Source organism: Nothobranchius furzeri, chromosome 17 (assembly GCF_043380555.1).
Source record: "Nothobranchius furzeri strain GRZ-AD chromosome 17, NfurGRZ-RIMD1, whole genome shotgun sequence".
NCBI classification, from domain to species: Eukaryota; Metazoa; Chordata; class Actinopteri; order Cyprinodontiformes; family Nothobranchiidae; genus Nothobranchius; species Nothobranchius furzeri.
This window is the reverse complement of record NC_091757.1, coordinates 46,445,017-46,456,574: the sequence shown is the minus strand read 5'-3', so window position 1 is coordinate 46,456,574 and position 11,558 is coordinate 46,445,017. Positions and strand designations below refer to the sequence as shown.

The 11,558-nt window shown below is 39.4% G+C and overlaps 1 protein-coding gene across 1 annotated transcript; it reads left to right on the top strand.

The window, feature by feature from the left end:
• Positions 1-2,655: 2,655 nt before the first annotated feature.
• Positions 2,656-5,846, top strand: mat2ab (methionine adenosyltransferase 2Ab). Its single transcript, XM_015973067.3, has 9 exons — positions 2,656-2,865; positions 3,435-3,512; positions 3,607-3,729; positions 3,807-3,919; positions 3,997-4,140; positions 4,311-4,529; positions 4,603-4,785; positions 4,900-5,033; positions 5,499-5,846. The coding sequence occupies exons 1-9, from the start codon at positions 2,772-2,774 to the stop codon at positions 5,599-5,601; spliced, it is 1,191 nt and encodes a 396-aa protein (XP_015828553.1). The 5' UTR covers positions 2,656-2,771; the 3' UTR covers positions 5,602-5,846.
• Positions 5,847-11,558: the final 5,712 nt, after the last annotated feature.

The following is an 11,558-nucleotide window of genomic DNA, read 5'->3' as shown; positions in this document are numbered from 1 at the left end:
CAGCGGAGCCAACTGCCCTGGCAGCAACAGATCCACGGCAGCAGCCAAGACATTGGCCCATGACGCCCAGTGGCGGAGGGAAGAAACCCCCACCACTGCCCGGGCACTACCCGAAGAGCGCCCCGGCCGCTGCCGCCCCTGACCACCGGCCCCAAGGCAGAGGGCTCTGCAGAGGAAACACTGGAGGATTTAAGATATATAACATGCAAAATAATAAAAGCTAATATTGATAAAAAGTGATTATAAAGATAGTAAAAGAAAACATAATCATGTAAAAACACTAAGATGTAGATAAAATTAATTAAAAAAGATAAATATGCATATATAGATAAATGGTGATCAGTTAAAAGCTAAGCTAAAAAGGTGGGTCTTGAGCCTATTCTTAAAAGCCTGGACGTTCCAGGACTTATTAAGTTCAGCTGAACAGATGAGAGCAGCAAACGGCAGCACATCCTGCACAGAGCAACATCAGGTGCATCTTGCATCATGTTTCCTCCCATTGAAACAAAAGCGTCTATTCTGCAAATTCATGCTGACTGGACCACAATGATGCAACACTGCTCAGGGATTAAGCTGCTTGGTTGAGTGGCCTGAAACCCAATGAAAGAGAGTATTAATGGAAAGCAGAAAGGATGCTGTGCCAAATTATAACAGTAAAAGCCGTGAATTTATTAAGTTTTCAACGTCTGAAGATGCCATTGTGTACTAGATGAGTTTGAGGCCAAATATGAGGACTGACCGCTTTTATAAACATTACAGTGAAAACTATCCAGTCATCTATTCAGCAGGAGACTGTTTCTCTCTTTTTTTTAATGTTATTTAAACATGCACAAGAGTGAATAACATGCAAAAAAAAAAAAAGAAAACTAGTCTCACATTATTCAAAATGAGTGGCTTCAATAATAAGCTTGGTGCTTCCCCCATTAAAACCAAACATATATAGGTTTACTAATTCCATTGTTCCTAAACAGGACGTACATATGTTTGAAATCCAGAGTTTCTTCCAAACCAACAGTTATCTTACTTGAAACTAAAGTTTACAGTTACAAAAACATCAATTTACTAAATCTCCAGGCTAAAATGATACATCGTCTCTTTTGATCATGTTACACAAACAAACCCAAGGGACAATAGGAGCACAAGAGCTTTTAAAGTGTATTATAACAAAATTATTGTCTTAACATAATGTTATCTGCATCTGTTCTTTCCAGAGGCTGGTTTTCCTTTTGCAGTGGATATAGATCTTTATCCATCTGCAGCAAAGTGAGATCTGGACAGGTTAATCTGGCTGTGTCACCACACACTCACATGTTCTGTTGTTTGTATATCTAAACACAATTTATCAGGGTAGTTTATGTGAGCTCTAGTTTAGGACTAACTCTTAGTGGTTCCAATGAAACTTTGTTTTTATTTTTCTTCTCTCATTCTATTTTTAAAGTTTTTGATCTTGTGTGTATAGACTGAAAATGCTACAATCCTGCTGGAATTATCAGATGTAAAAATACTAGCAATGAAAAGCAACATGTGTGAGGAAGTCATGTGTAAAGCAGAATTATGACTCAGAGCTAACACCTGAACACATAATGCAAGAATGGAAAGTTGATTCATTATAGTTAGAATTCAAAATTTCAGATACAATTAACATATCGATGTCCAACATGTGCTATCCATCCTGTGTACAATTAACATTTCAAAAATCTTAAGTACTTTTTTCTTCTTGCTTATGCTGTCTTTTTTTCATTTAAAAAAACAGATAACTACATTGCTGTTGCTGCGTGTACATTTCATTTTAGATCTCTAGTTTTAAAAATCTTCCAAGCGCTCCTAAAATAGCCTTGTTATAATGAACATTAGTAAAAATGTAATTAGTAATTGAAATATTCAATGTTCATGATGACCAGCTGACAAGCTAGTAACCATTAGTAAAGAATAGTAACCATTTAATTATGAAACTCAACCCATTTGAATTCCTATTAAAATGTGGTAAAATTATCTAAACAGGGAATTGAAATTGACGTTTCCTGTGGTAAGAACTTTATTTCATAAATACACTTTTTTTCCTCTAGATAAGAATAATTTGGATATCTGGAACTGCAGCTCAATAGACATGGATCCTTGGAAGAATCAGTCAAGATATTTGACTTGTTGATAGTGAATAGGAATGTAGCATTTCCTATCTGGATGTTTAATTTTTGCTGTATTGTTGGATTTACAAATAAAACAATATTTTTTTAAATAGATGTTGAAGTTTTCCAAAACATAGAATGCCGATGTTTTTCACTTTTTTACTGACGAAAATATTGCTAAAAATGTTGAATAAAAGTGGTTTTATCCAGCTGCCTGCCATAAGTAAACGCATTTTTATATTTTTTCCTGTGAAATCCTAAATTTGATGATGACTCAAAAAATATGTTAGGGTTAAAGGTTCAACCCAGTGGTTCAACCATCGGGGTTCAACCCCAGAGCAGCTCTGGTTCAACCTTTATTTCTCTGCAACGGTGTATAAGCACGTGATCCCCATCATTTCTTGGATTGCGCAACCTTGGTTGCAATGGAGTGCTGTCCCGTGATAGGCTCATTAACAAGCACCTCCCTCTGTTACGTGATGACGTCGCCTTGTCAGGATAAATAGTGGAGCACTGCGCCAAGAGACTCAGTTTAGAGGGAGGATCGTCGATCGACTGAGGTTGTCCCTTCTCACATCGGTTAACGCCACATTTAAACATACTTGATACCATCGAAACACTTTCCCAGATATATCAGCCGTAACCATGATGAACGGAGAGATGAACGGTTATCATAACTCCCGTATCGAGGAGGACTGCTTCTTATTCACCTCAGAGTCGGTTGGAGAAGGACACCCCGGTAAGACATGGCACGCCGGCCTTTTGTCGTCTCTTAGAGTTAATAGCGTTGGTGAATGTGACTTACATTAATTTAGTTTTTCCGTCGCATTTTAAATTTCAATGAACATTTTTTTATGTGTATCAGTAAAATGTAGTAGTAAAGAGTAGTTTAAACAGTCGTGGCTAGCAGTTACGGCCTCTAGCACTCAACTGGGCCGGTCTCTAAAGCACGCGCTAGTAGCTAACCGCATTCCAAGTCTCGTGGGCTATTCTTAAGGACCACAAGATATGACTGCTAACGTTGTTAGCTGGCTATAACAGTTTAACACTTGTTACGTTGTTTTTACGCAAATATAGTTTGCTCAGTGTTCTTATGTAGTATAGAGCATACATCGTGGTTACCTTCCGGTCTCGAGTCTAGTTGCGCGCGCTCCACTCCACCACATGTTCAACTGCTGAAATGGCGATTGTAACATGACTCGGCTATCTCCCTGAACTTCAACTGGACCTATTTTGTATCCATTCTTGAGCGGCGTGTTTTATGTTGGTTTACTGCAGTTGGTCATCAATTTAATATTTTGTTTTCAGACAAGATCTGCGATCAGATCAGTGATGCAATCCTAGATGCTCATCTCAAGCAGGATCCTGATGCTAAAATTGCATGTGGTACGAAATGATTTAATCATATACTGATATTAAAACGCGTTTAGATTTGCTCCTCCCTGTACTGATTTGCTTGTATTTATGTTGCTTGATGCAGAGACTGTTGCCAAGACAGGCATGATCCTGTTGGCAGGTGAAGTAACGTCGCATGCAGCTGTTGACTATCAGAAAGTTGTGCGTGACACCATCCGCCTAATTGGATATGATGACTCATCCAAAGGTATGACATGTTTCTTTCCTGTTATTAAAGTGAGATTTTATGTTGTAGATTGTGAATTATAACTGTCTTCTACACAGGGTTTGACTTTAAGACCTGCAATGTGCTTGTGGCTTTGGAGCAGCAGTCTCCCGACATCGCTCAAGGTGTTCACATTGACCGCAATGAGGAGGACATTGGTGCTGGGGACCAGGTTTGTGGTATAAAAAATGTTTTTGTGTGTTCTGAAAATAACAAGTATTAAGTTCTGTCCCAAACTCTGCTTTGTAGGGTTTGATGTTTGGATATGCAACCGATGAGACTGAAGAATGTATGCCGCTCACAATTATCCTTGCCCACAAACTGAATGCCAAGATGGCAGATCTGAGGCGCAATGGCACCCTTCCATGGCTTCGGCCAGACTCAAAGACACAGGTAGATTAGTAGTCTTAGTTACTGCTCAGGATTAGTTATATTTATCCATCCGTGCATTTTAGGACATTTCATCGAATGTATTGGCAGTAGCTAATGTTAAAAATGCCAGATTGAGAAGTTTCCATGTTTATTTTTGGGTTATTTTCTTATGTTTTTCATTTTTGTTGCAGGTGACTGTTCAGTACCGGCAGGATCGTGGTGCCATGCTCCCCGTGCGAGTGCACACGATTGTCATTTCTGTTCAACATGATGAGGAAATCTGCCTGGAAGAGATGAGGGACGCTCTGAAGGAAAAGGTCATCAAAACTGTTGTCCCCTCTGTGTATTTGGACGATGACACCATTTACCATTTGCAACCCAGTGGGCGTTTTGTAATTGGAGGTCCACAGGTAAATGTCTTAATGTGACTTTAAAAACTTTTTATAATTGCCTTCTATTGCTAAGTAACTACTTCTGTTACAGGGAGACGCTGGCCTCACTGGACGTAAAATCATTGTAGACACCTATGGAGGCTGGGGAGCCCATGGTGGAGGAGCCTTCTCTGGTAAAGATTACACCAAAGTGGATCGCTCCGCTGCGTATGCTGCACGCTGGGTGGCCAAATCTCTGGTGAAGGCTGGGCTCTGCAGAAGAGTGTTGGTTCAGGTAAGCAGTTGTATCTGAATCCACCTGCTGTTATCTAGTGAGGGGTTCCCCAAGGTTCCTGTCTGGAGTTTTCTGTTCTTATGCTTGATATAAACGATCTCTGTGCTGTATTAGGTGTCCTATGCCATTGGAGTCGCCCATCCACTCTCCATTTCTATCTTCCACTACGGGACCTCCAAAAAGAGTGAGAGAGAACTGCTTGATATTGTGAGGAAGAACTTTGACCTCCGTCCCGGCGTTATTGTCAGGTAATGCCAATCTTTGATGCTAAATGAAACTGCAGGTTAGAAGGGCCTTTTAAGTGTCTCCCTGTGCCCTCCCTACTATTTATCCAATTTCTATCTTTTAGATTAGTCTTAGAAACCTAAAATACGGCAAACCCCTACTTTTCTGATATCAGAAGCTGAGTAAGTGTTCAAAGTTGATTTTCTTTCTCCAATTAAGTTGCACGTAATACATTTAGATGGACATTGAAAGAGAGAATGTTGTTTATCCTGTAAAGAGAAGCTATACAGCTCAGGGAGATGAATGTTGAGGATGAGGGTTCTTCTGCAAACATCGGTCCAGTTGGTGGGCGGGGTAAGTGTTGAAGCTTCACGGTTACACTTACCCAGCCAGGCTCCTTCACACTCCCCGTGGCCGATATAAGCATGAATGTGTGTGTTAAGCCAACATGTGTGATTGCTGCTAAAGATATTGATTATGTATTCCAGGGATCTGGATCTGAAGAAACCCATTTATCAGAAGACTGCAGCCTACGGCCACTTTGGCCGAGACTCCTTCCCATGGGAGCTGCCCAAAAAGCTCAAATACTAAACCTGTTAAGCTTTTCCCCCTAGGCTTGTTGGTGTATACTACAGAGAAGCCTCCAAGGTTCCAGGGGTGAAATGCACTTCTCTCCCTTTCTCCTTCTCTCTTCTCAAAATATGACACATGACTCCATTCTTACTCCACTTCCATCTTTGTCTTGTTAACTTTTTTTTGCTGGTTGGGCAATCATGCTGGATGGTAGGAGGCATGCCTCAGACTCGTTTTTCTTTTAATGGGATGAGTTCCATGAACTCACACCTAGTGGTATTTTGTTTTAGTCTTGAAGTCCCTCTGCTTCTTTTTGTCGTAGTGTAGCTGCATTCAGTTCTCCTTCGGCATTCCACTCTTGTCAGTAGTATAAGTCGTCAACTTGATGTCACAATGGTAGCGTATTTGGCAATATGCGACGCCCTTCTCACTTCTATGGTGCTATTGAATTTAGAGAGCCAACTTGATATCTAAAATATTGGTATCGTGTATTTAAATGTGTAATTTCATAGTTGGGAGTCCAGTTTCCTGCCACTAAACCCTTCAGTTTGGTTTCTTTTCAAACATTCCTCTTACTTTTGTCCCGATTGTCTCCTTTGTTGGGTTTATTTCCTTGTCTTCGTGGAGGATGGTAGAAAGGCACAGATAAAATTCAAGGGTTGTTGCTGTCTTTACTAAAAATGCTATGCATTTCAGGCTAAGGAACAAGCCAAATCCTAATGATACAAGCTCAACTGAGCATAAGATCTCACATGCCTCTCCAGTCCTTTGCTGTTTTCTGACGTAATACAGAAAAGTCAGAAGCTGCTATGTCACTGCTCTGGTCTGCAGAGGTATTTGATATACTTGATATTAATGGAAAATTAGCTTGTTTATGCATTAAAATGCAGTTTTTAAACTAGCCATTTTTAAATGTTTCCCTTGTTTTTTATGGTTTAGAAGTGACTAAAGATTCTTGTTCTCCTGAAGTATTGATGGCAGGTGTAGCTACAGAGAAACCTGTTTCCCATCTTTATCGAAGGAGCGTGCTCTTTTCCACCAAGTCTTATTGGCTAGGAATCAAATCGCGACACTATTTATTTGTTCTCTGAAACCCGGCGTGGATACAGAGAAGCCGACGTTTCAGAAGGCAGCTTTAAACAGACTCGGTTTTTGACTCTTGAATTCCTTTTACTTGATCATTTTGGTGTTTGGCTCGAGGCCCCAGAGTGTTGTACAGAAAAGCTTTGGTGTGCCTCAGGAACGTGTCACTGGTAACTAAGATTTTTTTTTGTTTATTTTGAAGTTGCAGGTTTTTTATTTTTTTTTTTAGGGTAACTTAAAGTCCGACTAAAATGCCCAGTGCAATTCTATAGCTCTTACCTATCTACATTAATGAGATGGCAACATTTGGTTGGTGTAGTACAGAGAAACCAGCCCTGTTTACACAGCCTTCTCATTAATTGGGTAGTTTAGTTTTTCTTTTGTCCCCCTTTACCACTCAGAGGTCATCCCATGGGATACAGTAAGTGTAAGAGTGCCTTTTTCTTTTCCTCCGGTCCCATTTCCTTTCCTCTCTCCACGTCAACATGCATCTGACTTCTATAGAAATCAGTAGCTCATACTGTAATGTATTAATGTCTAGACTGCATAGTTTGCTGATTCCCTGTAATAAAATAGCTACTCATTTCAAATGTTTGGTCTCAGTTTTTCTTTTTAATTGCAAGTATCAATACTGCTGTGCTACCTGCAATCTAATTTACTGTAAAGCTTGTCCAAATTAGATAAGTATTTTATAGTAATATTAGACTATATAAATATTTGGTATGTGCAGTTATATCTCTGCATTTTAACGTCTGTTTATCATGTGGTGAACAAGGATGTGGTTTACAGGTATTGAGGTGTGCACACACCCTTATTAACTTTTAAAAATGAATGCAGAGTTTCAGGAAGTTGCATCAAAGGAAGTTCAGATGTTTTAACAAATATTTCAGTAGAAAGTTCATTAACAATTTTATTGATGCTGAACAAAGGGGTTTATTGGCTTATGCCTTATGCTGGGATTATGTTTTGGTCTGAGAAAAATAACTGATTGTTTCAGGTTCTTCAAGAGTTTGTTTTGTGTAAATCCAATAAAGAATATAATTATTTTAAACACCATGTTGAGGAGAAATGTCCAGTCAGTTATTTTCAAAATTACATTAAAATTTTGCATGTTAATAATCTATAATCAACATGCTAGATGATTATTTGCTACCCAAAATAACATTCTACAGGCCTTATGGAAACCAAGGGTAAAAATTGGAGAAGATTTTAAATTCTCTTTGTCTTTCCACTGAGATAGTTTGTGGATTTGACGTGTGCACGGCTTAGGTGGAGTGCTAAATAACTGAATGTTTTTAAGGTCAAGTTAAATATAGAAAATTGGGAGGAATTAAGATATGTTTCTATTTCATTAGTAGCTTTATTTTAACTGATCAAATTCTGATACACTATTAATTTCAGTTAAATTAATCATTCATAAACAATCAGAAAACGTATGCATTCAAATTTCCAATAAAAAGATTACCTCATAAATTTGGAGGTGTTTTACTTTTTGTTCTATAAAATAAAGAGCTCAATCCTCCATCCATAGGGGGATTAAAAACTATTGAAGAAAAATTATCAATTTTGTTGAAGTAACATTTCAATTCAAATGTACACCCCGATGGAAAACTGGTGGCTTAGTATTTAAAATTTAACAAACTGAAATGTGAATATTTAAGTCAAGTATTTAGTCCAATTTACAGAAGTAGAAAAAACATTGGACATTTCTTAGAGCTAGCCCATAGGTGGGCCGTTTACAGCGGTGTACAATAATCCTTAAGGATCTTTATCACAACAAGACCCACACAAGCGAGTGTATTTCCCTGAACACTGCCTATACATGTCATCTGTCATGTCCTCTGTGGTGATATGTCCAATCAGAGTCTTGACAGAAAATTCTGGAAACTTCATTTGCTTGTCCTGGTCTGGCAAATCGTAACCACACTTTTAGCTGCATTATACACACTGTTGTGTTCTGCTCCATAGTCAGAGCAGATATATAGTAACTGCTGTAGACCAGCTGTGATTGGACTTAGAACCACTAAATCATCTGCATATAGCAGATGATTTATGACAACATCAGCTACACGACCAGTCCTGCAGGCACACACTGATAAGTCATCCATGTACAGGTTAAAAAGAAGGGACTCCATTACTGACTTTAAATGGCTCTGAGATGCTGTCACCCCATTTTATCTGTGACATTTGCTGACTATACCAATAAACCAGGATGTGTTTGTAGCAGCGTTATGAATGGTTAACTATCTAATGCCTTGGATGCATCTATGAAGCACACAGAGACTGAGGAGTTCTGGTTTCTGTATTTGGTCACCATCTCCTTTAGAGCATATGTCTGTACAACTCCAGCAATTATTGTGAACATTGAGGTCAGTGAGCTACATTCATAAGTCAGCTTTATCTGGCGAATGTGGAATCCACTTGCTTTAAAGTGAACTTTGTATTTGAATGCAGAGATTAGCCTCAAAGGAGCAGAAATGCTTACTCACTGGATTTTCAATGGATTTTCAGCAAGAACATCTTGGTACTTTAACACGTACTCAATGACCTGTAAATGCAGACGAACTCTGTAAACCCTGTTCTGGGAGCATTAAACGGAAGATACCATTATAACGTGTTATTCACATACAGTGGATCCCATTCACAAAATTCTTCATCTTCTATACCTCACAAGATAAGTCCTCATAATGTTATTATCAAAGAAGTTTGTAACACACAAATGGATGTGAATAGAATCAAAAGCAGAGAAACTGAAAACCTGCTGTGCTGAATGAACCAATATTACTGATAAAATAGAGAATTAGGTTGAAGTCAGATCTTTGAAAGTTTTTCTGATATGCTCAAGGACGGCAAATAAAGATTTGTTCAATCAATAGTTCTGAAACAAAGAACCTGACAAGATGACTACAAACGCCACGAGGCCAGATCCATGTCTGAATGTTGCTGATTATCTTTGGAAGGTTATGGAGCAATTTGATAAACTGTGCTTCCATATTTGTTTGTTTAAAGAATTTATAATTAAACCTCAGACCAGCATTTTAATGGTCTCTAATGGAAACCTTTGGACAGCTTAAATGGTAACAAACACAAAATATGCATAAAATAAAAAAGTGCTGAATTGATTATTTAAACAACTTAAGTTGTTCACCCACATTCAACGATGATTTCACAGTAAATGGACTGTTTTTGATATTGCGCATTCTAGAGTCCCAGAACCCTCCAAGGAGCTTTACAACAGAGTCATTCACCCATGCACACACACACATTCACATCCTGATGGTGATGAGCTACAATGTAGCCACAGCTACCCTGGGGTGCACTGACAGAGAGGCGAGGTTGCCGAGGACTGGTGCCACTGGTCCTTCCGACCTTCACCATGTTTACAGACTGACTGATGACATTTATGATGAGTCACAATAAACATGGAAGTGTCAAAGACAGCAGTGATAAAGGTTACGGCTGGCGTTTATACAATCACAGGGGTTAAAGGTTTGTGCAACACAACCAGGCACCGTGACATATTAACACAAAGCTTAAGTGCACAATATAACACCCTCAATACGTTTTACGTATAACTGAGGTTGTATTTATAGTTATTTTCAGATGGAGCACGAATCAAACTGAACATTTAAGAGACAAAAAGACAGTCAAAACGGTTTTATCAAAAAAAAGAAAAACAAGAAAGGGGAGTGTAACTGTGATGAAATGGATTCCAGTCATTCACACCTGAGAACAAGCTTTAAAATATTCCAAGGCAAGTTTGGGCTTTCGACACTAGTACACCCTGAAGGCAGAAATGAAAATCGTTGTTGCCCACGGATACAGTTCAGAGCAAAAGTTTGAGGAATTTTACAAAAAAAATTATTAAAGTGAGTTGATCAAAGACTGGTCGATCTATGTTCCAACCCTTACCTAGGGTCACGAACTTTGGGTAGTGACCGAAAGAAGGACATTGCAGATTAAAGCGGCTGAAATGAAAGTTTTCTTTTCAGGGTGTCTGGCTCTTTCGGAGATAGGGTGAGGTCAGTCGTCTAGAAGGGGGAGCCAGTTGAGGTGGCTCAACTCTCTGGTTAGGACGCCTCCTGGACGCCTCCCTGGTAAGGTTTTCTGGGCTCGTCCAACTGGGTGGAGACCTAAAGGGACACCCAGGACACGCTGGAGGGACTATATGTCTCACTGCTGGCTAGAAAACGCCTTAGGATTCCCCCGGAGGAGCTGACCCTGGTCGCTGGGAGAGGGAAGTCTGTGCATCTCTGCTTAGACCAATGCCCCCAAAACCCGACCCAGATGAGCAGACGATAATGGATGGATGGATATTAAAGTGAGTTTAAATAAACTAGTTTCCTGAAGCAGGAAACACTAATGATGGTTCTCTTTTTACTCCATTTCTCCATAAAATTAAACTGATTCTGAAATAGAGGCGAATCAGTGCCGTTTACCTAGGAGATGCTTTGGAAAAATAAAAGCAGAACAGTAAAATATTAATGATGAGTCCATTGCATTCATGAAAAAGTGAGTAATTTCTCGAGAAATTATTACTTCATCTATTTTGCAATGCTTGACTCTCATGCACAAATATATGTATGACACACACTTTAACAATAAACAGCTTGCTTCATTAAAACTGCAGAACTGTCTTGTAACTGACAGGAAACACACAGCCTAACACCCAGAAACCTCTCCCTTGTGAATGGCTACATGTGCACCTCCACCATGAAATCAGCTGCTACTCACCTCTATAGTTACAGTACACCCGGCTATAAGTAGAGCTCTAGTGACGGCGTCAAAGGCCTCAGAGCAGCTACAGCAGGTGTGCATTTTCACTACCACCCTGGCCCCATCTATATTTAACTCAATGTTTGTGGCCTGCACTCCCAAAGCCATGAATGGGC

Excerpts from the sequence above, each read along its gene's own strand:
- mat2ab (XM_015973067.3), top strand. The coding sequence starts at position 2,772 with ATGATGAACGGAGAGATGAACGGTTATCATAACTCCCGTATCGAGGAG. Across the intron at positions 4,141-4,310 it reads GGCCAGACTCAAAGACACAG|GTGACTGTTCAGTACCGGCA; the intron begins GTAGATTAGTAG and ends TTTTTGTTGCAG. Across the intron at positions 5,034-5,498 it reads CGTCCCGGCGTTATTGTCAG|GGATCTGGATCTGAAGAAAC; the intron begins GTAATGCCAATC and ends TATGTATTCCAG.